Below are 27583 nucleotides of genomic sequence, written 5' to 3'. Positions count from 1 at the left end.
GCTTCATCTCTGAGCCTCAGTTTCCACTAGGATCCACCACCACATTCTCTCTGGGTGCCTTGTGACTTGGCCCAGATAAATTACTCTGGGATCCCCTGCTGTCCTGAGTGCCTCATGGGGTCCACTATATTTAGGCAGGTTCCAGCCATACTTCACTCTGCTCCTTGGCCATTTCCCTACCAGATGCATTGCTACTGTGTTTGACCCTCTGCTACTTTTCTTCCAACCTCCTCAACCACCTTCTAGTTCTGGAGTCCCAAGCAAATCAATACTGCTACTAAAAAGAGTATGTCAATATTACACCTCCGTGGCTCTACTCACTGACCTTCTATTTCCAAACAAAATAGCCCTCCCTGGAACCACTGCCTTTTATGCGATGTCTTGCACTCTTACAACATGGACTTTGGAGGTCCAGTTTTGTCTTTGTTCTTGCCTTTGTATGGGTATTTAAGATTGAACACAGTGCTAGGCACATAGCAAACACTTTTTCTTTCATTCACATCTGCAAGAAGAGATAACAAGGCATAACTAGCTCTAGATTTTATGATAAGGCTTACATGGGAAAATGGAAGTGAAGTATTTTGACAACTTGAAGACAACATACAAATGCTATCTATTACTATTATATGGTCAGTGGTTTTTTTTTTTCACTGATTGTGTATTTTTCTTCATAAGTGAACTCAAGTACTTCTCTTTAGGAAAACAGAATGCTTCAGAAACAAGTCATTGGTTCAGAACACTCTTGTCTTTGGACACCTTTTAAGACCCCAAAGATAATATGTTTGAGTCATGAGAATCCATTGAATACGGCATAGAGTCCATAGAATGTTACAGATAAATGAGATCAAAGGGTACAACATCCTCTAAATTTACCTATCATGTCTAATTCTTGGAGATAATTTGGAGACTGTAGGAAAAAAATGGCCCTAGGTCTTAGAGAGCTTTTCATAAGCTACGGATCTAACTTTTATCTATAGTTAGCATGCAACAAGGGTACGCGGCACATAGCTCTGTGGCAGTTCCCAGGTCTCATCACCATATCAAGAATTCCAATGTAATCTATGGATATAAGTGACATAGACCCTCCCTTGTCATCTCCATCATGCTTACCTCCACATCCCTGCATATACCCTTCCATTCTACTTGTGAAAGCCCAGAACCATCATTCCTCATTTCTACCCGGAAATAGTTAATCTGTGGCCATCACCATTCTGTTATGCCTTTGAAAGCCAGAAGAGCAAGGGTTGGCAGCCAGGCATGGCACTGGGGAAAAGCTACCCACCTCTGGACTAGACCCTCAAATACAGACTCTCTCTGAATCTCCAGCTTCATGTACTCACTGTTGCCGAAGAAGTTTAAACTAATCCTCAATGTGCTAGAAATGAATGCACAACCTTTGCACATTTGCAATGAAACACACAGGAAGGAAGTCACTTGTAGTTTCAGTTATGAGAAAAAACCACACAAAACAACCAAACAACTATCCTCCCACATAGCTAGAATTCCAGTTTCTTCAGGATGCTTCTGGGTCTCTTCACTGCTAGTGCCTCCTCCTACCCTCCAACTGCCATGATTACCATGTTTCTACTTTGTATGCATAGTTTATATATCTCATCTCATCTCTATCTATCTATCTATCTATCTATCTATCTATCTATCTGTCTATCTATCTGTCTGTCTGTCTGTCTGTCTGTCTGTCTGTCTGTCTGTCTGTCTGTCTATCTATCTATCTATCTGCATGTATTCCCTATTAAAATGATTGCTTCTTGAGGGCAGGGATTATTTTTACTTTTGCCTTCGTATCCCTAGAGCTGGAACAGTGTCTGACAAAGGGGGGGGTGCTTAATAAGTGTTTGTTGATTAATCCTAATCACTTTCTAGGATCTTCTTGAGGTCTTTCTATCTCACTACACCTAACTTTGGGGGAAAATTAGGGCCACTCCTCCCTAATCAGCTTTTAATAGTAATACATATTTCTGAAAAGTTTTAGGTTTTGTTGTTATTATTGTTCAGTTGTGTCCAACTCTTCCCTGATCCCATTTGGGGTTTTCTTGGCAAAGATACTGGAGTGGTTTTGCCATTTCCTTCTCCAGCTCATTTTACAGATGAGGAAACTGAGGCAAACAGGATTAAGTGACTTGCCCAAGGTCACACAGCTAGTGAATGTCTGAGTGGGGATTTGAACTCAGGAAGATGAGTCTTCCTGACTACAGGCCTGGTGCTCTGTGCACTATAGTGCTCCCCTAGATGCCCCCCAAATTACAGATTTACAAAATGATTTCCCCACAACACAAAAGCACAGATTTAGAGCTAAAGGGGACCTCTGAGGTCATCTAATTCAATTAACTTGAGACTCAGAGCACTGAAGTGACTTGTCCAAGGTGGCAGAGTCAAGATATGAACCCAGGTACTGTGCCTCTAAATTGTGCTCTTTACACCGGGCAGAGTTATTGGTGTTTTCTGCCCCTCTGCTCAAAGCCAGGACAGCTCCACTGCTTTCTTTGGCTCCTAATTCAGCATGCCTTCTCCCATGCTCCATGATCCTTCTGGCAACCTTGTGAGGTAGGCAGTGTGTGAATGTGTGAGGGGGAGAGAGAGAGAGAGAGAGAGAGAGAGAGAGAGAGTGTGTGTGTGTGTGTGTGTGTAATATTAATCAATCCATTGGTCAATCAGCATTTATTAAGTGCCTACTGAAAAGTGCTGGGGCATACAGATACAAAAATGAAGCAGATCCTGTTCTCAGGGAGTTTAGGTGACAGCTCACATTAATAGATCATTTTAGCATTTGCAGAGACCTTTATATAAATTACGTCTTTTGATCTCACAACAACCTCATGAGGTCAGTACCAAAGGCATTATTATGCCCATTTAGTAGACAGATAAGCTCAGGCTCATAGAAACTAAGTAACTTGCCTCGGTCACAGAGTTAGACGTGGGACTAGAAATTTCACAGATAAGGAAAATGACTAGTCTAGAGTCACAAAGTTATAGTTTCTGAACTGGGAATGAAATCCAGATGTCCTTATTTTAAATCCAACAAACTTTCCCTGCACTCTACTGCCTCTGTTAGGATTCCTGCTCAGGGCTAGCTAACAAACTGGCTGGGTTAGCTTGAGCAGGCAGGATATGCATCTCATTCCCCAATCCCCTTCAGTCCTCTGGAAGGAACGATGCACCGTAGCTTGCCAGATACCTCCAAAGACTAAGGCATTTTAGGATTAGATGCCTGAGAAGTCTAGCAAATGCTTTGGCCATGATTCCTGCTCACCCTTGCCCAGTCCTTGAGAGTGTAGGAGTTGTGCTGTCTGGCATTTTCATTGGCAAACACCAGAGATGCAGATTTGATTCAATTTAAATGAAATACATTCAATTTAATAACACACTGATTAAATGCCTACTAAGTGCAAGGTAAACAGTTATCGGCATGAAAAATAACCCAGTGCCTGCCGTCAAGTAACTTACTTTCTACTGGGAGGATTTACGTCTAGTGCCAGGAAGAGTGTGATGGAAGCAAAGGAGATATATAGTTGGTTTAATTCAGTTCAGCTTAACAAACATACCTCTTACATGGCTGTCTCCATTCCTAGAATACACCCCCTTCCTCACTTGTGCCTCTTGGAATCCTCGGTTCATTCTCTGCGGGGTTCAGTTTAAACCTTTTCTGATTTTCCCCAGATATTAGTTATTTTTCTCTGAAATTACTCCATACCTGTTTTGTTTTCTATTTTGATATGTTTTGATATGTAGGTGACGGGGGTCAATCCTAGCCAGACTATAAACACTACAAGAGTAGTGATTGTTTCGATTTTGTCTTTGTCTCTCCAAAGGCTAATATAGTGTTTGGCCCAAAGTAGCCACTTAATGAATGTTTAATGGAATATAAGTTCCTTGAAGGTAGGGGTTGGTGCCTGGCACATGATAGGTGTATCACACACAGATAGAATAAATGTTTGTTGATTGACTGACTGATGGTGAGGTGGTAACGTAATATGCTACAGTCCATTTTCTTTCACATCAGGATCTTTTTAAAATATCCCCTGAACATGTGGACAAAGATGCCTCTTATGCCTCACTTAAATTCATCAGGAATAATTTTCAATTCCACAAACATTTATGAAGTATCTAGTGCCGAGTAATCCCTAGACTCCAAAGAAAATATAATGTTTAGATAGCCCTGTAATAGAAAGGCTTGCCTCAGAGTCAAGAAGACCTGAATTCAAGTCCTGCCCTTGAAACACATTGGTGGTGTGTGACGTAGGGTAAGTCCCTTGACCTCACAGTGTCTTATGCTATCCCCAAGACTAGCAGTTGCAGAGAAGCTTCCAACCTATGCTAGGAGAAGGAGGTTCCTCACTGGGAGTTGCATATACCCAGTACTGTTCGATTGTTGCAGTTGGGGCCAACTCTTTGTGACCACATTTGGGCTTTTCTTGGCAGAGATACTGGCGTGGTTTCCCACTTCCTTCTCCAGATCATTTTACAGATGAAGAAACTGAGGCAGATAGGGTTAAGTGACTTGCCCAGGGTCACACAGGCAGTAAGTGTCTAAGGCCAGATTTGAACTCAGGAAGATGAGTCTTCCAGACTCCAGGACTGGTGCTCTGTGCACTATGGCACCACCTGGCTACCCATACACTCAAAATACAAAACAGAAAAAGTACATAGTATCATGCTAGGCACTGGTGATCTCTCCTATTAGAATGTAAACTCATTGAGGGCAAGGACAGTGTTTTTGCCGTTCTTTTTATCCTCAGAACTTAGCACAGTACTTGGCACATGGTAATGACAATAATAGGAATTAATCATAATTACTAATAATATATTAATAATAACATGATAATATTTAAGAAATGCTTGTTAAGTGGCTATATCTTTTAATACCTGGCACACAGTAAACACTTGGAGCGGCTAAGTGGCACCACAGTGGATAGAGTGCTGGGCCTGGAATCAGGAAGACTCATCTTCATGAGTTCAAATCTGGCCTCAGAAAATTACTAGTTGGGTCACCCTGGGCAAGTCATTTAACCCTGTGCGCCTAAGTTTCCTCATCTGTAAAGTGAGCTGGAGAAGGAAATGGCAAACCACTCCAGCATCTTTGCCAGGAAAACCCCAAAAGGGGTCACAAAGAGTTGGGCATGACTGAAATGACAACAACAAGAATCTGACTTGACTTGAGACGGTACTCTGGCAAAGCATGAGGATTGAGACCCCACTTTCAGCCAGAGGTTTGGCCCGATATCTAGACTTCCTAAAGTGGTCATGTTTTCCTTTGTATTTCTCTTTTTCTAACACTCTTCTATGACTCAGGATAGCACACATTCTTTAGTACCATTAGTTTTTTTCCCCCCAATTTTATTTTCAAGCATTAATTTCTAAAGACAGAGATAATGTATGTTGCACCAGTGCACCAGCAGAGCCCAAGCATTGCAGAGAGTAGCTTAGGTGTAATCCTGCCTAAAGGCAGGACAATGGGGCTAGATAACCTTTCAAGGCTCTATGGGCATGGCGGTAAATCCTAAGCCTCAATCCCTTGTGGACAAAAAGGAAAAAACTATCTGGAAAGCTCATTAAGAAATGCCTCACTCTACTGCAGATATGATTAGACTATGGGCTAAAGTATGCTTGCCACAGGGGTGTAGAACATCTTTTCTTTCTGACACACAGAAAAGACATAATGTGGCTGTCACTCTCATACCATCCACTGGAATTGTACTGACATACAAGCTACTGCCAGCATGCACATTTGTGTTTGTGTTTGTGTGTGTGTGTGTGTGTGTGTGTGTGTGTGTGTGTGTAAATCATGGCTCCAAATCAACATGTTCCACAGGGCAAGAAGGCCATTTTCAGCATACTTTCATTCATTCAACAAACATTTATTAAGTGGGAAGAACTCAGCCTGGGCTCTGGGGGAGATACAAAGTTCAGATGAGATATCCTCACCCTTAATAACAACAACAACAACATTTATATTACACTTTGAGGTTTGCAAAACCCTTTAAATGTTTCACACCTGGACTTCAGCATAACTCCATGGTGTTGTCGCTATTATTAACCTTATTTTACAGAAAAGGAAACTGAGGCAGAGAGAATTATTTTAAGTGACTCACTTAGGATCAGACAGTTGGAAGTGTCTGAGGCAAGCTTGAAACTCAATTCTTCCAGGCTCCTAGAACTAGAATTATTGAAGGGATCTCAAAAGCCTTATAATCCTCAAGAGATGAGGAAAATGAAACCCAAGGAAATTAAATGACTGGCTCAAAGTCATAGAGTAAGTTTCAGGGGCAGAATTTGAACCCAGGTCCCCTGACTCCACAGTCAGTGTTCTTTCGGCCTTCTTGTCCCTGCCTCCTTTACTCTGACTCCAAGTTCTGAACTCTAGGCAGTTTTGGATTTGGAGTCAGGAAGACCTGAGTTCAAATGCTGCCTCAGACACTTACTGTGTTACTCTGGGTAAAATGCTTAACCTTTATTTGCCTCAGTTTTGTCATGTGTAAAATGGGGACAAACATAGCATCAGGGTTGTTGTGAGGATCAAATGAGATCTTTGTTAAAAAAATTACTTTGCAAACCTTAAATCACCACATAAATGATGATGATGATGAAATGGGGGTGAAATGACTTTCTTACTTCACACAGTTATTTTCAGAGGTGAGATTTGAACTCAGATCTTATGATTTCTAGAACCACTGGTATTTTTACTATCCTATTCTCTCTCTTTTGGGTATCAGCTACAGAGATTTGGGAGTTGTTCATTTGGATTGAAGGTGGCTAGACACAATGGAAAGAGCACTGGACCTGGAATCAGGAAGACTTGAATTCAAATCTGGCCTCAGACACTTATTGTTGTGTGACCCTGGGCAAGTCACTTCATCTCTGTCTGCCTCTGTTTCCTCATATGTAAAAATAAGCTGGAGGACGAAATGACAAACCACTCCAGTATCTCTGCCAAGAAAACCCTAAATGGGGTCACGGAAGAGTCAGACATGACTGAAACAACTGAATAAAAACCACAAGTTGAATCGACAACAGCTGTGAGCAGAGATGAACCTTCATCTCATCTTTCACAGGAGAAAGAAACCAATGCTGAGTATGGAATCCTGAGGAACTTTCAGAAGTTTCACTTTTTATTTTCAGATTCATTCTCTCCCCCTCCCACCTTTCTTGCCTTCCAATTGAGAAAGCAAGAAAACCAAGCCTCTGGGAGAGAAGAAAGGCAACAAGCCAGGGAAGGGGACAGAGCAAGAAGGCAACGTAAGGTTCTCCAAAGAAGGGACTGCCTTGGGTTTTGTCTCCATGTCTTCAAAGTAGGGACTTCCTATTTGTTAAATGGAGAAAACAAAAGAGGACAGAGAACTGGGGGGAAAGTGAGGCTGGAAGACCTTGAAGTCAAATGAATGGAGAACATCAAGAAAGGTCAGAGAGAAGAAGGATGGAGTCAAAGTAATTGGATGTGACAAGAAGCAGCTCATCACTGACATTTATGAGCGGCTTTCATAGGGACAGATGGAATTCAGATTATAAGTTATTAAGGGGTGAACTGACAGAGGGAAAACCTGCTACAACTGGGAAGCCTGTTGAGTTAATTCAACACACAATTTTTAGGGAATTGCTCGATACTGAAGATACAAAGACTTTTTTTTTAAATGGTATGGTTCTGGTCCTCAAGGTGCCTATAATCTAGTGGTTTCTAATCTGATCCTCCCATTTGCTAGGACTCTCTCCCTCTTGACTTTACTTTTGTCTTTGTATATCTGCTTAGTACTTATTGGTTTGTACGGTAGAAAAAGCTCTGACTCGGATTCTGTCACTTCCTATCTGTGTAACCTTGGATGAGTCATTTCAACTTCCTGGGTTTCAAATACATTGATGTAAAATGTGGGAGCTGGACTGAACGGTGTCTAGCATCCCTCTGAGATCTGTATATCTGGTGCTATGATCCCTCCTCCCCAAATGTGTAAGTTTCTTGAGGAAAGGGGCTGTTTCTTTTCATTTTCTTTATGTTCCCAGTGCTTGGCACACAGGAGGCACTTAACAAATGCTTGCTAAGCTTGATGCTAAGGGGCAGCTAAGTGAAAAGTGCCAGGCCTGGAGTCAGAAAGACGCATCTTCCTTAATTCAAACTGTCCTCAGACACTTCCTAGCTGTGTGACCCTGGGCAAGTCACTTAACCTCATTTGCCTTTATTACTCACAACTAAAATGAGTGGGAGAAGGAAATGGAAAACCATCCAGTATCTCTGCCAAGAAAACTGCAAATAGGGTCACAGAGAGTCAGACACGACTGAAAAAATGATTGAATAACAAAAGAACTTGATGGCAAAAGACAGAAGGAACAATAGTAAAAAAAATTCTTCAAATCAGGTTGCAACTAGAAAAAGGATTTGGACAAGCTTCTACCTCAGAAGATAAATTCCTTTTCCTATCTTGTGAGTAGAGACAAAGAATGGGGATAGGTTATGTGAAGAATTTAAAACCAATTAAACACTTGGTAATAAGGCATACAAGAGGCAGTGGGGTATAGCAGATAGAGAGCTGGCTTTAAAGCCAGGAAGACCTGGGTTCAAAGTTCTGCCTCTGGCAAGACTGGCTGAATGACCTTGGGTAGGTCACTTCACTCCAGAAGTGTACTGAAGACATCTTGCTACCTTTCATAACATTGACTTCATTTTAATGGAAAACAAGATGACATTTAGCTCCCCTTCCCCCTTCTCTGCCCTGCCCCCGGCCTAGAACATCCTCCTTTCTCTCCTCTGTCTCCAGTAAGTCCTAACTCCTTCAAAGGCTCAGCTCACGGGCATCTTTCTACAACAAGCCTTTCCCTCGTCTCCAGTTGTGAGCGCTCTCCTCTTCCTGAAATGACTTTGTTTGTATTTGAAGTATTTTTTGTATTTCTTCTTCTCTGTACATACTGTCTCCCCAGCTCAACATAAGCTCTTTGGAAGCATGGATGATATCACTTTTACTTTCACATCCACAATGTCTACACAGTTCCTGGTACATCGATGGTACATAATAAATGCACATTGAGATAGTTAATTAACCCCAGCTCTCACACTGGTATCACAGTACCACAAATGTGGCTAAATGAGTGATTTCCTGAACGTGTCTGCTCTAAATGGATCAACCTGTTACATTCCCTTATTTCATACGATCAACCCAGTCATCTTGATCCATATCTTGCCACTGGACCCAGATGGCTCCAGAGGAGAAAGTAAGGCTGGTCATTTCTGCACAGCTCTCCCTCGCTTAAATCCAACTCACTTGCAAGTCATGGCATCACTTTCCTCATGTCATGCTCCTCTTAGAGAATGAAGGACAAACAATAACAATCATTCCCACCGTGTCACAAACCCATGTCCTACCATGGCTAGCTGAACACAAGAGGATAATTAATACTGGGCTTTAGCTTTAATATTGTACTTCTTCTTTTGGAAGGCCCCAAAATATGAATTAACAAATCATAAGAATGTTTCTGCCAGCCACATTATTAGACTGATTTTACAGATGAGCACGCCAAAGCATCGAGGAGAAGGTTAAGAGTCAAACTCAGTGAAGCAGCCTTCTTTAATCCATATACAGCATGGCTAGGCTGTTCCCTATCCCTGCTGTAATTAAGCTACTGACTCCCTCCTGGGCTGACCTGAGGTAATAACAGATCTCAAATGCCAATAATTACAGTTTCTACAACTATGAGGGAGAACCCAGAGGTCTTCCTTTCTTTTTTTTTTTAATTAAATTTTATTTTCAGATCCACTTTTCTTTTCCCTCACATCTCCTCTGCCCTCCAACTGAGGAAGCAAGAACAAACCTCTGTTATAAATATGCATATTCAAGCAAAACAAATTCCTGCATTGCTGTGTATACATGTATACACACATATGTTAATATATTCACATATATCATATACGTGCACATACACATATATGTACAGGATATATAATATAAATGTGCATATACACATGTCTTGACCTGCAACCTGAGTCTATCACTGCTCTATGAGGAGATGGGTGACATGTTTCAATGTGAGTATTTGGAAGTATGGGTGGTCATTGTGTGGATCAGAATTGTCTATCTTTACAATATTGCTGTTATTGTATAACTCGTTCTCCTCACTCCACTCACTTCATTTTGCATCAGTTCATACAAGTCTTCCCAGGTTTTTCTGGAACCAACCCCTTCATCATTCCTTCCAGCACAATCATATTTTTTTTCACTCTTTTTTTCTTTTTCTTTCTGTCTTTTTTTTTTAAAGGCAATTGGGGTTAAGTGACTTGTCCAAGCTCACACAGCTAATATGTGTCAAGTGTTTGGTCTGAGGTCGGATTTGAACTCAGGTTCTCCTGACTTCAGGGGGTGCTCTAGCCACTGCTCCACCAACTGCTCCGCACAATAGTATTTTCATCACCTTTGTACACTTGTTCAGCCATTCCCCAAATGATGGGCATTTCCTCAGTTTCCAATTCTTCACCACCATGAAAAGAGCTGCTATAAAATTCTTTGTATATAGGGGTTCCTTTCCTCTTTATTTCATCTCTTTGGGGGTACAAACCTAGTAGTGGTGATCACTGGGTCAAATGGATGCACAGTTCAATAGCTTTTTGAGCATAATTCCAAATTAATTTCCAGAATGGCTGGCCCAGTTCTTAGCTCCACCATCAATGCATCAATGGGTCTGTTTTTCCATAACTCCATCTCTGGCATTTATTTGCCTTTTCTCTCTCTCTCTCTCTTTTTTTGTCAGTGTTGTCAAACTGGTAGGTATTAGGTTGAACCTAATTAAGAATTGTTTTAATTTGCATTTCTCTAATTATGAGTAATTTTTACAGTTTTTGAAAATATGGTTACTGATAGCTTGGATTTCTTCAGATGCATGCTTTCAACCAGCAGCTGCGTTCTCAGCTAAGAGTCAAGTCTGGTAACTTGGAAATGCTATTTCTCATCCACCCCTGTACTGATGATGATAACAATTTGGATAGAGAGTAAGCACTGGGCCTGGAGTCAGGAAGACCCGAGTTCAAATCTGGCCTCAGATACTTACTAGTAGTGTGATCCTAGGCAAGTCACTTAACTTCTGTTTGCCTCAGTTTCTGCATCTGTAAAAATGGGGATTATAATAGCATCTATCTCCTGGGGTTGTGAGGATCAAATGAGATAATAATTGTAAAGAGCTTAGATATTGCCTGGCACATAGTAGGCACTTTATAAAAGTTAGCTATTATTGTTTAGGCTTTCAGGACTGCAGAATCCTATATATTTGTTATCTCACTTGATCTTCACAACAACCCTGGGAGGAAGGTGCTAATATAATCCCATTTTACAGACAAGGAAACTGAGGCTGAGAAAGGTAAAATTTGTCACATAGCTAGTAAGTATCTGAAGCAAAATTCAAACTCAGGTCCTCCTGACTCCAAGTCTATCACTCTTTCCTTAGCACCACCTCACTGTACTCCATATATTCAAATAATCTAATAGATGTAGGATCTCATCAATGCTAATACTCCTTTCGAGTATGCCATGGGTCAACCCAACAAAACCTGCCCATCCTGCCTCAGTCTCTTCCATGTTCTCACATAAATTTGTGGCAAGGAGGTAATCGATATATGTTGGAGGCCTTGGATTCTCTTGACATTCTCTACCAGTGGAAGTTTCTGTGTATCCTTTACCCCTGATATGTGGCTGACCCATTTTTTGGCTATACATTTTTTTCCTTTTTTAGAGGCAGGGAGAGAATGGGGATCTGGGGATTCAAACTGGGAGTTGCAACCCCAAAACTGCTTTTTGACTGTTACAGAATCTTGATTCTTTGATATTTAATATAGCTTGCCCAGCCTTCCCCTCCAGGGATGGATGTGTTGGAGGAATCTCTTTTCTTCTCACTTTTTACACGTTGAATTTAGGACTTGAATACTGATGTTTTATCAAGACATTTAACAGAGCCTATTACTATACCAACCTCTGAGGATGTTCTCAGTGCAGAAAATTTATGGCATAAAAGTAAGGGGAGTCAGCTCCATTAACGTGTAAAATGCATATGAAAGATTGGAGAACGAGAGAGTTTCAATTAAATGCCTCATCATTTCAATTCTTACCCAGACACAGTAGATAGAATATGGGGGCTGGAGTCAGGAAGACTGGTAATGTAACCCAGGGAAAGATACTTAACTATTTTCCTCATTTGTCAAATGGGATCACAGCAATTTATAAATATCTAATTTGACCCTCACAACAACTCTAGGAGGTAGTACTATTGTGATCCTTATTTTGTTTTTTTTGGCTTTTTTTTTATTGGCGAGGCAATCAGGGTTAAGTGACTTGCCCAGGGTCACACAGCTAGTAAGTGTCAAGTGTCTGAGGCCAGGTTTGAACTCAGGTCCTCCTGACTCTAAGGCCAGAGCTCTATCCACTGTACCACCTAGCTGCCCCCATGTGATCCCTATTTTACCAATGAGGGAACTAAGAGTAAGACAAAGGTGAAGTGACTTACCTAGGGTCACATAGGAAATAAGTACCTGAAGCTAAATTTGAACTCAGGTCTTCCTGACTCCAGTGCTCTAACCACTGCACCATCTGGTTACCTACCTCAAAGGGTGATTGTGAGGATCGAATGGGATAACTTAAAAATCTCAATTTAAAACTGCACTGAGGTAGCTTCATAGGATCATATGTACAATCAGAGAATTAAAGCTCAAAGAGACCATAAAAGTAGAATTCAATTGTCCCATTTAAAGGATGATGGCATCGAGGTACTCAGAACTGAAGTGACTTATCCCAGATGATACAGCTAAGGCAGGATTTGAAATCAGGTCTTTTCAATTCCAAATCCACCGCTGTTTACTTACTCCTTCCTCTGCCTATCTGCACTTACCTACATGACTTTTAGAATCCTTTAAAATTCTAAGCAGTAAGTGTATAAAGATCTCCTATGCACATCTTTTTTTCCTTATCTCTCATATAAATTCACCTGAACTGTTTTTTTCATTTCAAAACTCACTGTAAAGTGTCCAACATGTGAAGAGGATTGTACCAGCTCTCAGTCTATGATGCTATGGTTTTAATTCTAGCTCCACCATTTACTATCTGTGTGACTGTAGGGAAATCACTTCATCTCCCTGAGCCTCAGTTTCCACATCTGTAAAAAGAGGAGTTTAGACTAGATGGCCTTGAGGAGTCCTTCCAACTTTTAATCTTTGATTCTGTGATTTTATGAGATAGAAAGTGAAATGGGAAAGATATGGTAGGAGATGAATATGTTTGTTCAAGGGAAGAGATGTTGTAAAGTTTTTTCAGTCATGTTTGACTCTTCATGACCCCATTTAAGGTTTTCCTTGGCAAAGATATTGGAGGGCTTTGCCATTTCCTTCTCCAGATCATTTTACAGATGAGGAAACTGAGGCAAACAGGGTGAAGTAATTTGTCAATGTCACACATCTAGGAAGTGTCTGAGGCCAGATTTGAACTTGGGGAGACAAATCCTCCTGATTCCCGAGCCAGCACTCTATTCACTGTACCACCTAGCTGCCCACAGGGAAGAGATAGATAACACAGAATAAAACTCTGGTATTTGCCCAAAAATTCTAATCCAACCTAATGAATAACTACATATTTATGAGAGGCACTATTTTAGTTCAATGTGGAGTTTTTCCTTCTTCTCTACAGCCAACACGTGGAACTGGCAATTGCTTATTATGGAGGAGGCAGAAATCTTTCTACCTCTAAAGCAGGTTGGTGACTACGTCATCTGGACCACGCATCATTCTTGAATCTTGATTTTGCCAGGGTTGTGGGGTCACTGGTATCTTTATCACTCTTCCTGGGGCAACAGAGACCTTGGATGGCCTGGGGCATTTTCTCCCAGGGCTGGAGTGCTTTCTGGCGAGAGAGAGGGGAACTGGCACTATAAGTGGTATATGTCTCCCTTATAGATTTGAAAAAAAAGAGTCAGATCTCAGATCCCAGTGTGAGGAAAAGGTGTGTGTGCGTGCGTGCGTGCGTGCGTGCGTGCGTGTGTGTGTGTGTGTGTGTGTGTGTGTGTGTGTATTTGGTGGGAGAGGGGTGAATGAAGGTGAAAGGGCTGAGGGAAACATTTACTTCTTTCCTTAATCTGGCTCACACATCAGGACACATGGTTCACAAATGAGATTGGATCTAGGAGCCACATCTAAGTGTCTCCTCAGCTGAGTGCCTGCTCAGGGACCCCAAACCACAGGGGGAAAAGGAGACAATAATGTCTTATCCCAAAGAGTTTATAGTTTACTCAGGGGGGTGGGGAGGATGTTGAAAAATATATATACATTAGAAGTGACTAATTTATACTTATGTGTTTTCATCAACATGGGCTAGCTCTCTACACCAATGGAGACTGCAACCCACATGCCCTATAAATCCTAAGGATCCCACTTTGGATGTTTAGTGGCTAAGTGGCCTTAGACAAGTCATTTAACTTCCTTGGGCCTCACTTACCTTATCCATAAAATGAGGTTAGACTGGATGCCTTCTGAGGTCCCTGCCAGTTCTACTTAGCATATAAGTCCAAGAAATCCTGTTTCTGATACCTACCAGCTATGTGACCTTGGGCCTGTTACTTGTCTTCTCTGGGGCTCAGTTTCCCTATATGCAAAATGAGAGGGAGTGTAGACTAGATGACCTCTGGGGTCCCTTTCTACCCTAGATGTACGATCTTACAAATTGTTTGAGGCAAATATAGGTCAGGCAACCTTACCTGGGTCACACAGTTACTGAGTGTCAGAGGTAAGACTCGAATGTAGGACTTCTTACCTCAGAGCCTACCACTTGAACTTCTATTCTTTTGCCTTTCAAATGAACCCAAAGATTCACTTGTATGGAATAGTCTGGAAAGTGCTTTCCTTACAACAAATCTAATGACAATTTATCCTAATTTCATGGCTCTGGAGTTCAGTGTGTGTGTGGGGGAGGGGATGACTTGTCCAGCCAGAAAGCATCATAACCAAAATGCAAAGCAATGCCTCCTGTCTCCAAGTTCAGTGCTGGAAATATCTTAGAGACCATCTAAGACTAACTTCTGTATCTGACAGATGAGGAATCTGAGGCCCAGAGTGACAGGAAGTGACTTGCCCAAAGTCACTGGGAAAGTAAATAGCCCTTTAGGAGGTGGCAATTAAGTGGGCTAAGAGGATAAGTGCTACAGGGCTTCAGAGGGGGGCTAGCTTACTGAGGGGTAGAAGATAGGATTGATGGAAGAGGAATATAGGCGGAGCAGGTGAAGGTGAGAGCAATGGATATTCTGCAGTAGAGTAGGTGAGTAAGTGGTACGAGCAAAACCATGTAGGCAAGAATGGACACACATACAGCACGTGGTGGTAGGAATAGGGGGGGCGGCAGTAGAGCAATTTGCTTGGCGTGAAGGAACAATGAAGAAGAATAGTGGGAGATAAAATGGAAAGGAGGTGGACACGTAGAGGCTTCTTGTATTATAGAATCACAGAATTTCAGAACGGGAAGAGAATGCAACCAACCCGTGCTCAAAAGGAATCTGTACTAAGATATGCCCAACACATCGTCACCCAGCCTCTGTTTGAGCACCTGAAATGAATGGGAACCCACTGCTTTCCAAGGGAGTCCCTTCACTTTTGAATATGTCTGAATCTCAGGAAGTTTTTCCTTATATCTGCCCTGAATTCACCTCTTTGCAACTACCACACATCACTCTCATTCTCTCCTCTGGGCCCAAATGACACAACCACAGAATGAGAATATCACAGAATCTGGGAGCTGGATGGACCGTCAACAGTCATCTAAATCAAAGCCTTCACAAAAGGAAACCTCACTGTAACATACCCAAATCAGTGGTTCTCTAGCCTTGGTTTGAAGACCCCCGTGAGAGGAAACATGATCTCTCAAGGCAGTCCATACTACTTCCTGATACCTTTAATTGTTAAAAAGTTTTCCTGATTTGGAGCCTAAATAGGCCTCTAATCTCTTGAGTCTGAACCGTCTTTCCTGCGACAACCCTTCGGATTCCTAAAGACAGCTATCACGTCCCTTCTTAGCCTTCTCTTTGCCAGAGTAAACCTCCCCAGTTCCTTCAGCAGATCCTCATATGACATCCTGACGCAGGTTTTGATTGAAACTCCAGAGACGAGTAGAGGTATGACTCCCCTTGACGTTTGATTTTAGCAAAATCCCTTCAGCTATTCTTGAACTGAAGCCATGTCAATGATGGTGTGCATGTACATGTATGTCAGCATGTGTATGCGTGTCTGTGTTTGAAACTGAGCAAGCTAGGTGCACGATTATTCTGCAAACGGGAACGCAGTTTGAGGAAGACAAACAATGGAAAATGTTTCAAGATTTATTCTAAAGACATTTCAGGGAGAGGGAGAAGAATCCACACATCTGTAAAATCAAGCACAATCATCAAGCACCTGAAGGAGAACTCAATAATTCATAGCAATTTAAAGATAAAAGGGAGTCCTTTTTCTCTCCATGCACAGGAATTGGCATAACTCATCTTTCCTGGGGTGAATGGTAGCTGTGTGGATATATCACTTAGGTTTTTATTTTTTATTTTTTCAAAGAGCAGGCTCAGTGAAAGAATCTCTAGGATCTTAGTGAATGGTTTTCCCTGAAGGCCATTGATAGAGACCCACAAGTCTCCGATATCTAACCATATGCCGATTTAATTGGCACCTTCAACCAGTGAAAATGTTCCCAAGCAGAACATATTCATGTACTGATAGGATATGATGTTTCTATTAGTATTAATTAGACCCTCTTGTGGTCCCCCATATCCTCTAAACAGCAAGAAGGACCTGGGCTATATCACAGTTAATAGGAGCAGGGTGGTTGTTGCTTAGGTAACAGGACGAAGAGATGCGGGTCAGAAAGTGCTTTAAGGAATAAAAAAAACAAACCAAAAGCTGGACTATCTATCATATGAGATGGAGCTGATTGAACAGATGTTCTTCTACGTTAATAAAATGTTACAGCACAAAAACCAATGAGATCAATCCATGTGAACTCATGATAATGAAATACATTAGGTTCCATAGGATGGATAGATATTTTTATGTATGTATGTATGTACGTATGCATGCATGCATATATGTGCATACATATGCATGTGAGTCTACATATGTGTACATGTATATATGTGTATATGTATGCATGTATATGTGTGTATAAAACAAGGAAATGGTTTTCTGATGTTACTGGTATCATTAAATGGCACATACTAACATGTTCAATCCTGCATGGAGACACCATTTTCTTATGTGCCTCACATCTTTGATTAGAATACCAAGATTTTAAACTCTTTATGTCTTCTAAGTCAAGAAGTATCTTGCAGATACCTGATGTAACTGAGTCATAAAGGGCATTTCTAAGCTCTTGTTGATTCACTGATTCAATTGTACGATTGTAGTGGAAAGAGAAATGAATATGATGTCAGAGGACACGGGTTCAAACCCTACCCTCACTATGTATTATCTGGGCAAACCCTTTAATCTCTGTGAGCAACAATTTCTTCAACTGTGAAATAAGGGGGCTGGATCCTTATTTTATAGGGTCCTACAGATGACCTCCAAGACCTTTTCCAGCTCTAGATCTCTGATCTTAAATCACTTCAATTCTCTTACCTCAGTTTCCACTTCTGTAAAATGAAGCGGTTGCTATAGATGGCCTCTGATCATGTGATCTCATGAATCATGGTAGGAATGTCTTCTATGTGGCAAATCAATGCACTCAAGAGCCTGTAAAGCACTTTAATACATAATCTTATTTAAGCTTCACAACAATCCTGTGGGGAAGGCAACACAGCTATAATTGCCCCCATTTGGCAGAGGAGGAAAGAGTTATTCAAGACGTTACGTGACTTGTCCAGGGTCAAAGAGCTAGGTAAGAATCAGCCATGGTTTTTACATCTAAGTCTTCTGGATTTGGAGTCCAGCCCCGTAGCCACCATGCCATTGGGAATAGAGAAGGGTAAGAACGTGGAGAAAATCTCCAACCTTCATTGGGCCACAAATGAACGTATACGTGGCAGATCCACAAACCCCAAACACATTGCCACTTTAAGCCACATGCTGTACAGCTTTCACATATTTCATTCACAAGTATCTTCCTGTGTGTCGCTGCCAATACTTATTTTAAAACCTGTTTGAGTAACCTTTAAAGGGGATCTTATCTTTACCCATATAGACCTAAAGTTTAGATGTAAAGAAAGCTGAATTACATCATAGGGGTTAGGATCTTCTTGTCTACCAAAGTAAGTGAGGCATTAGGAGATGGTACCTGGGCACCACACAAACATTCTGTTCTAGACCAGGGCAAGGCTGGAGAGTTTTTTTTTTTTCTTCCCATTGATGTTGGGAGAAGAGATAGGGGAAGCATTGGAGGAAGGGAAGGAAGGATGGAGGGAGGCGGAGAGAAAAATAGAGGTAGAGAGGCAGAAAGGCAGAAAAAACCAGAGATTCAGAGAAAGAGTGACAGATAAAAGGAAAGAGGTATTGAGATACAGAAGGAGAGGGACACAGAAAGGGGGATATATGAGGAAATGGAGGGCGAGAGAGGAAGAAACAGAGACAAAAGGAGAGAAGCAGAAGAACACAGAGAGAGAGAGAAGAGGAAAGACATAGAAATAGATGAGGAAATAGAGACAGAGGGAGAGAGATAAAGAGAGTAAGAGAGAGAGATAAAGAAACAGCAGAGGGAGGAAGGGAAGGAGACAGGGAGAGGAAGGGAGAGACTAAGAAGAGAGGGAGGCGAAAAGAGGAGTGAGGAAGAGAAGGGGGAGGGAAATAGAGATGGAGATAGAGAAGGGAGATGGGGAGAGAAGCAGTCTAGCCATAGTTACTAGAAACATTTGAAAATGCATCCATCCAGCTGATTTGCTAATTCCTATAATTCTCATTGCCGGCCATTAAGAGTGCTATACTTGACAAACACACAGGGGAAATGTTTGCCCTTTCCCCCCCTTGCCACAGAGATTGCTAAAACCATTTGCTTATTTTTCATTTTCGAAGTTCTAGGACTGCAAAAAAAAAAAAGTTCTAGGACTGGAGGAACCTCAGCAAAGAGAGAAGAAACCATGGCAGCTAGGACAGTACCGCAAAGATTCCAAGCCCAGAAACGACTCGGCAAATATCATCACATGCAAGTTTTCCAGCCCACATGTCAGACTACATTTGTACAATGCTCTTCCTGCCAGACATTTTTGGACAAAACATGTCTTTAAAAAATAGGTGGACATTTAATCAACTGAATAACTAAAAATCCTACCTAAGTCAGCATTAAGCATGGAGGAAAAAAGAGATTTCATATATACATATATATATATATATGCATATGTGTGTGCATGTATATGAAAGAAAACATGCCAAGTGTCAGGCATTTCCCTCTCTTTTTTTTTCCATTTGCAGTTTTGATAGCAAGAAACTGCAGGTGTCAGGCCTGTCTAACATTTTACTTGGAAAGAGTGTCTGGGATTATAGTTATTAGAATGTTTTTAATCCCAAGGGCTGTGTGTGTGCCTCGTGTCTATAACATAGACATTGCACTAAATTTAGAGCCCTGACTGTGTGTGGTAAGACCTTAAATACAGGGAAAGTTAACAAGGGCTCTGACGTAGCTTTACAAGTGGGGTGAAGGCTCTTAGCCCAAGCGAAACTGATGAGCACTGGAGGAGGTAGGGAAATGATTGGGGGCTGGGCAAGCAGCCCACATGGCTCTCCAGCTCCGGTTCTAACCTATATTCCTCACAGTGGGGGTTTTGTGTATTTCAGCGACATGTGGCTGGAGAAGTCACTGGTGCTTGTAGGCACTTGGGCTGCTGGAAAGACCATCACTCCCTCCTTCTAGATCAGGTATTCTTAACGTGGGATTCGTGGACTTTCAAGGGGTCCCCGGTTAGATTTCTAGAGGTCTATGAACTTGGATGGGAAAACAAAACAAAATAAGGCATCTTTATTTTCCACTAACTTCTAGAAATTTTGGATTTTCTTTAACATGCTAAGAATGGGCAGACAGGCTTCTCTGGACCGCTAAAGGGGTCCAGGACATAAACAAGGAGAAGAACCCCATTATCCAGATATTAACCAGCCCGAACTAGGAAAGCATCTATTTCCTTCTTAAAGGAACACATCCTTATTTACTACCCCAGTCCAAGTGAATTCTCTCCATAATTGACTCTTCCGAGCAGGAGGAGCAAAGACTGAAGAGGGTGCCTGCAATCCGGAACGGGGACTCTTGCACACCTGACCCACGCCACACTGAAACGCTAATGCTTACATGAAACAATATTTCATGCTGTTGACTGTGACTAGAACTGCCTGAAAGCAGGGGTATTGTTCCGCTAGGGATGCTCTGAAAGGATTACTTTCTAAAAGTGGACGTCAAACAACAAGGGGAGAAATATCCATTTGAACCTTCCTCTACGTCCTGTAGAGATCACTGTGGCAAAATAGGTCCCAAAAAGCACATGGGCGGGTAGCTGGATACGCATGCCTTATGGTTCTTTATAACCTGATTTCCAGCAAACATTTAGTTGCAAACAATAAGTTCATCCTAAGCAGCCCCCGTTTCTTGCTTCAGCCCAACAGAGAGCCCAGGAACTGATTCCTTGGGAGCTCAGCTCAGACCCCCTCTCACTGACGGAAGCCAAACAGAGAAAGCCCAGACAGACAAAAGGCAGCGAGCCACATGAACCCAGACCGGGAGCTCCTTACCATAAACTGCACATTGTCGAATCCGTTGGCCATCAGGTGGTTCTCGTACTGAGGTAGCCCAATGTTCTCCAGCCATTGTCCCACCGTCTGGACCGGGCATCGGGGTCCTGCAAGAGGGTGGAGAGGGAAGCGTTTAAGCAGGGAGTAGCCATCCACGGGGTAGTAGCGGTAGTCCTGGGCTGAGAGGTGGCATTGCCACATCATGCTGTGAGGAAAGTTGCTGTCATAGGAGCCCGCCAGCTTGACAGATAAACGTTGGGATTTTTCTCACGAGAAAGAAAAGTCAAAAGGAAAACATAGTTGTTGTTTTTTTGCCACGGAAGGTGAGTGAGAAAGAGGCAGGGTGGCTCCTAGCTCCACATCTCTCACATATTAGCAGTGGACTAGGGACTGTGGATGTCACACCGGGGCCCCCCAGATCCCAGAAGAAGCCAGCATGTCAATCCGTCAGCGCCGGCTGGCTGCTCTCTGGTTCTCAGGGATGCTTGGAATACTCCACAGTGAGCTCTGGCAGCGCGAGCAGGCAAGACTTCTTCCTCATCCAATACTCCTACACTCATTGGTATTCAGCTCCATGCTCCTGGCGCCCCCCTCGCTCAGCTCCCCTTCATTACCCAGCCCAGGCTACACCTCCCATTTTCAATAATAGCCATCAGATAAGGCAGATTTTGTATGTGTGTATGTGCGTGTGTGCGTGTGTGTGTGTGTGTGTGTGTGTGTGTGTGCAAGCTGTAAGCCCCGCTCCTGCTGCTGCCGCCTCCTACACACCCATCCAAGCGTCAATCTTAAATGATGGGAGCAGTCAAAACAAATGCAGAAATAGCAAGAATTACAAGCGGACCCGGTACTGCGATCTCAGTTGAATCTTCGTCCCGAGGTTATGCATTTTGGGGCGTGTGTGTGTGTGTGTGTGTGTGTGTGTGTGTTTTGATGTCTCAAAAGGCACGAGGGGATGCAAAGCCTTAACTATAGCCTATAGCAGGGTTCACTACACGTTCCTCTATTTTTTGAAAATGCAACACAGAGAATTGTTTCTGATTTGAAGCTCTGTTTGATACCTTTTGGAAAATGATTATTTATTTCCTTACAATGATGCTGGTTCAAAATGAACAGCGGAGGTTGTTGGGGTTTTTTGTACCCCTTCCTTAAAATTCTGCAGGGCATAAAAACTTGCCAGATACCCTTAAGTCAAAACAATTTATTTCTCAGCTATGAATTTTCAAGCCCATAAGATATTATGAGACATAAAGACTTCTTTTGGATGTTTATAACTCAGTCTGTTGGGTGGGGTGGTGTTACTATTGCAACTGACTAGAAAGGGGGCATTTTTTTTTCTACTGGAAAGAGGTAGGCTGATTATGGAGGCACCTTGCTGGATTTGGAAAGTCAAGAGATTTGTATTTGAATCCTGGAACTGCCACTTGGTAGCTGCGTGACCTCAGAGAAGTCATTCGCCTTCTCAAGTCTTCATGTTCATCAATTATCAGAAAAGGGATTAGATTAGCTATCTGGAGCCCCTTTCCAAGTCTAGCCCTAAGGATCCTAGGAATAAAAAAAATAAAGGGACTTTAGCTCCCAAATAATTAAAAAATTGTAGATGTGAATATCTGGTAAAGAGCAGAGTGGTTATACCTAAAGGAAACTGTGGAACTAATCTTGGGAAGTCACAGGCTGCCCACAAAAACTAGGAAACCAACTACTTTGCAAGGTATTCTATTTCAATGATGAGAAGCTCTAAATTGGGAGTGGGGAACCTGTGGCCTAGAGACCACTTGAGGCCCTCTAGGTCCTCAAGCGTGAACTTGAGGTCACGAGCCTGCAGGTTCTCCACCCCTGCTCTAAATATTAGGGAAGTTCTTTAGATATACACCATGTTCCCAAAATCTTAAGGCAGTAAGACTCTGGGGACATGCTGTATGGAAAAATTCCCTATTTAGAGGTCCCCTTCAATGAGAAAGATTTCCATTTAAGCTTTAATAGCTTAAAAGCACAGCAAGACTTTTGGGATACCCGGTATTTAGTCAAAAGCTCTCTCGCTGTAATTTACATCTATTGGCCCAAGTCATCACCTTTGCAGCATTAGAATATTTAAATCCACTTTCTCAGTATGATCCTTTGTGAAGGCACTTACCTATTAACTTTCCCTGACACATCCCTACCTGCTTTATGCTACCCACTGAGTAAAGAGGCCTGAGTTCAGATTCCGCCCCAGATGCTTGATAGCTGCTTAATCTAGTGGGCAAACTACTTAAACCTCTAAAGTCTTCCTCATCAATAAAATGGGATAACAGTAAGAACAGACATTTATGCAATGTTTTACATGTATTATCTCATTTAGACCTCTCAAAAGCCCTGTGAGTTGGGTGGTTTTTTTTTAATCTGGTTAAGTCTGTGACTCCATTGGTGTAGAGAATTCCCTTTACCAACGCAAACAGTCAGCTGCTCTGTACCTTAGAGCCTTGAAGAGATGTCCTTTGTGGCACTGAGAGGATAAAGGACGTGCCCTAAGCCCCAGGTTTTCTGACTCTGGGGCTGGCTCTCCATCCAGTACACAACACTGTCTCACAAGAGCCCTGTGACTTAGCTACTTGGGTATTACAGATAAGAAAGCTAAGGAGCTGAGAGTCCCAGGGAATTTCCCAGGTTCATATAACTAGTGTATATCAGAAATTGAATTTGAATCTGCCTTCCTAGCTCCAAGTACAGATAGCATTCTATCCATTAAGCCATCTTTTTGTTGTTGTTCAGTTGTTTTTCAGTTGTTTCCAACTCTCTGTGACCCCATTTAGAGTTTTCTTGGCAGAGATACTGAAGTGGTTTGCCATTTCCTTCTCCAGCTCATCTTAGAGATGAGGAAACTGAGGCAAAGAGGGTTAAGTGATTAGCCCAGAGTCACACAGCTAGTGAGGGTCTGAGGCTGAATTTGAATTCATGAGGAGGAATCTCCCTGACTCCAGGCTCAGCACTCTATCCACTGTACCTCCTAGCTGCCCCCTGTGCAGGACTATATTGAAGAAAGTGCTTTGTAAACCTTAAAGCATTATATAAATAGAAGCTATAGTCATTGCTGTTGTTGTCACTGTTGAGGTTGTTGTTGCTGTTATTATTATTATTATCTCTCTAGGATTCTTTCAACAAACTCCCATATGATATAGTTTCAATTCCCCTCCCCCCATCATCCTGGTTTTCCTCTTCCAGACAAGTTTCAGTTGATCAATATCCTTTCCAAAACATGGTACTCATAATTGGACACAGTATTTCAGATGTGCTCTGACAAGTCAAAGTGTAATTGCTTTTCTTAAGGACACTAAACTTATGTTAATGCATCCTATGATTGAGTTAGCTTTTTTGGCTGCCATGTCATACTGTTGTCTCCAGATGAGTTGGCAGTTCACCAAAACTCCGAGGTTTTTTAAAATATAAATTGCTCTACAGTGAGATCTTCCCCATCCAGTACTTTTACGGCCCGCTTTTATTTAGTATCTCAGTTGTAGAACTTCACCTTCACTGCTATGAAATTTTATCTTATTCGAGTTGGCTTGTCAGCCCAGCCTATCGATTTCTTTTTTGGATCTTGATTCTGCTATCAGTGTTATGCCATCTGCAAATCTGAGAAGCATGCCATCTATGTCTTCATCTGAGTCATTGATTAAAAATGTGGAAGAGAAAAGGACCAAGGACAGAAACCTTTATTAGAAACCTCTTTCTGGACTGAAAGTGATCATCACTCTTTAGCTGAGTTACTCAACCATTTTCAGTCCAACAAATGACCTCCATCCAGATCATATCCTACCAGCCAATCAGATATACTGGGTCTATAATACTTGCCTTGCCTACTTCACAAGATACACAGGAAGAATAAATGGTATCTTTGATGTGAAAGTCAAGTTAGTCAATAAACACTGGTGAATATTATGTGCCAATCATTTTGCTAAGTGCCAAGTTCACCACGAAAAGCAAAACCACAGTCTCTGCCCTTAAGGTACTTATAGTCAAAAAAGGGAGGGGACAACATGCAAACAACTATGTACAAATCAGACACAGACAGGATAAATTGAAGATAATCTCAGAGGGGAGGCATTAAGCTTAAGGAGGACTGGGGAAAGCTTCTTGCAAAAGGAAGGATTTTATTGAAATCTGAAAGGATCCATGGAAGCTACTGAGGAGGGAGAGAGTTCTAGGCATAGTAGAGACCCAAAGAAAAGGCCAGAGTTGGGAGTATCATATGCAAGAAACAGGAGAAAGGTTAATGTCATTGGATTGCAGAGCACGTGGAGAAATCTATCTGTTGTAAAAATATGCATCTGGGCATATTTATGTACATATAAATATTTATATATCTAGAGAAGTATACATAAATAATAAAATGTAATAGTATAAAATATAAGGTAATATTGGCAAAGTGTTTGGAAGAAGTTCAACTGTAAGATAATCACAGAATCTCAGAATTGGAAAGAATTACACAGGTCATAAGATCAGACATAGATGAGCTTCAATTTTCACTGTATGTGTGTGTGTGTGTGTGTGTGTGTATGTATGTACATATGTGAAAGCACATAGTTGTTTGCATGTTGTCTTCCCCAGTAGAATGTGAGCTCCTTGGGTGTTGTTTTTTCCTCGTGCCTTTCTCTGTATCCCCAGAGCTTAACACAAGTGACAGCCTATAGATATGAGTTGAAATTAAACAGCCAGGGGCAGCTAGGTGGCGCAGTGGATTCAGGAAGACCTGAGTTCAGATGTGGCCTCAGACCCTTATTAGCTGTGTAATCTTGGGCAAGTCACTTAACCCTGATTACCTAAAAAAGAGTGAGTGAGTGAGTGAGTGAGAGAGAGAGAGACAGAGAGAGAGACAGAAAGAGAAAGGAAGGAAGGAAGGAAGGAAGGAAGGAAGGAAGGAAGGAAGGAAGGAAAGAAGGAAGGAAAGAAGGAAGGGAGGGAGGGAGGGAGGGAGGGAGGGAGGGAGGAAGGGAGGAAGGGAGGGAGGAAACAGCTAGGGTTATCTAGCCCAATCTGCATCTCAGCTGAATAAACCCCACAAGCTTTGCAACTCCTATGACAAGATTTCTGATTGAGATCCTGTTTGGATCCTACTTCAGTCATCCAATCACTACATCAGCTTTCACTCCCAGATTTGCACCATCTACAAATCTGATCATGCATGCCAGCTAAGCCTTTATCCAAGTCTTTGATGATACTCTTGCAAAAGACAATCAGTTGATCCCCCTGCTTCCAGTTTCTCCCCTTTGCAATCCATCCTCCCCACCCAGCTGACAGCTACCTGGGTCATTCACTCACCTCAAAAAGCCACTATGGCTTCCTATTTCCTGCAAGATTAAATATAAATTCCCTCATTTGACATTTAGAGGCCTTCACAACAGAACTCCAGCTTATCTTTTCAGACTGCTTTCAGATTGCTTTTCCCCTTCGTGCATTCTATAGTTTGATCAAAGTGATCTACTTACTGTTAACATGTAAAATATTGCATATCTTACCCCATGCCCGAAATGCTCTCCCTTCTTACATATGCTCCTTGGTAACTACAAAATCCCCTTAAGACCCGGTTCAAGTGGCTCCTCCTACAAAGGTCTTTCCTAATTCCCCATAGTTATTAATATTCTTCTACTAAAATGACTCTATATACCCTTGATATATATAGAATGCATATATGTATACATTGTAATATATACATTCTGTATTAATTAAAATATAGCCTTAATATTGCTCATATAATAATATATATATCACATTGCTTATATGTTATATTGCATGGATATATTAAATATCATTTATATGTTAAACTATACATAACATTATGTATTATCACATAGAGAATATATTGTATATAACATGTTACATCTAATATGCCCTACATCGCTTATATGTTGCATGTGTATATTATATATTTAATATATAACATATATTATATATTAAATAACATACAACACTATATATTACCATACAGGGACTGGAGCTGTAATTTCATGAACATAAAGAGCTCCCAGGTAGAGAAATTCACTCTAACCATGCAGATCTGTACCTTTTCTACAACTTTTAGTCTCAAATATAATATATATTCTGTCTATAACATATATTAGTAATATTTAATATGTAATAACATGAAATGCAGAGTAATTTCAGGAGGAAGAGTTCCCTTCCCATTCTGGCTACCATCCTCTAGACATATTCACATGTACCAATCTTTTTACACCTTCAATCAATCAAGTCAGACACTATAGATCACTCATGTTATTTAATCATATTATCTAAGTCTTTATATATCAATAAAAGTAAATGCAAATAGAAACAGCCATATATGTTGTTTGGAGTTATCTAAGTATTCCATTTTGTGATGGTAGAAGGGTCACTTCCCCAACGTCAGGACTGTTTTGTTTTGGTCTTTGCCCGTGGCTAGTATAATATCCAGCAGATAGTAGGTGCTTAATAAATGCTTGTTGAATCTAATTCAGTTGAATTCTGATTCTTTCACCCAAGGCATCCATTAGCTTCCTCTCTTGTCTTTCTGTTAGCCACAAGTTTGATAAGTATTCTATTACTTATCACTCAAGTTATTGATAATAATATTAAACGGAACTTGAGAAAAGGGATGGTTCTCTCTAAAGGCAATCTTCCCTCCTCCTACTGATCCATTTAACACTAGGCCATTCCATCAGTAGGACTCCCCCTTATGGAGCTATGACTCCTTTCCTTCATCTGTAAAATGGGGATATAATAATAGCACTTACCTTCCTGGATTATTGTGGGAACCCAATGAATTAACACACATAGAGCACTTCACAAGCCTTTAAGCACTATAGAAATGCTAGCTATTAAACCCTATCCTGTGTGCTTTGGTATGTTAGTTACTGGAGAGTCAATGCATTT

At 41.5% G+C, this 27583-nt stretch overlaps 1 protein-coding gene across 13 annotated transcripts in view; it reads right to left on the bottom strand.

Moving 5' to 3' along the window:
• The window catches only part of ANKS1B (ankyrin repeat and sterile alpha motif domain containing 1B), a 1327097-nt gene that overhangs the window by 511985 nt on the left and 787529 nt on the right, over positions 1–27583 (bottom strand). For 7 of the 13 annotated variants that reach the window (XM_027855811.1, XM_027855812.1, XM_027855813.1 and 4 more), the window contains exon 1: positions 20702–20905. In XM_027855811.1, coding sequence (XP_027711612.1) covers positions 20702–20905 — 204 coding nt within the window. Of the gene's footprint in view, positions 1–20701; positions 20906–27583 lie in introns of those variants that run through there. The other 6 variants (XM_027855805.1, XM_027855806.1, XM_027855807.1 and 3 more) reach the window with 2 other exon arrangements.

Source organism: Vombatus ursinus, unplaced genomic scaffold, assembly GCF_900497805.2.
Source record: "Vombatus ursinus unplaced genomic scaffold, bare-nosed wombat genome assembly UNPS02011334.1, whole genome shotgun sequence".
Lineage (NCBI taxonomy): Eukaryota > Metazoa > Chordata > Mammalia > Diprotodontia > Vombatidae > Vombatus > Vombatus ursinus.
This window is presented reverse-complemented; position numbering and strand designations above follow the sequence as displayed.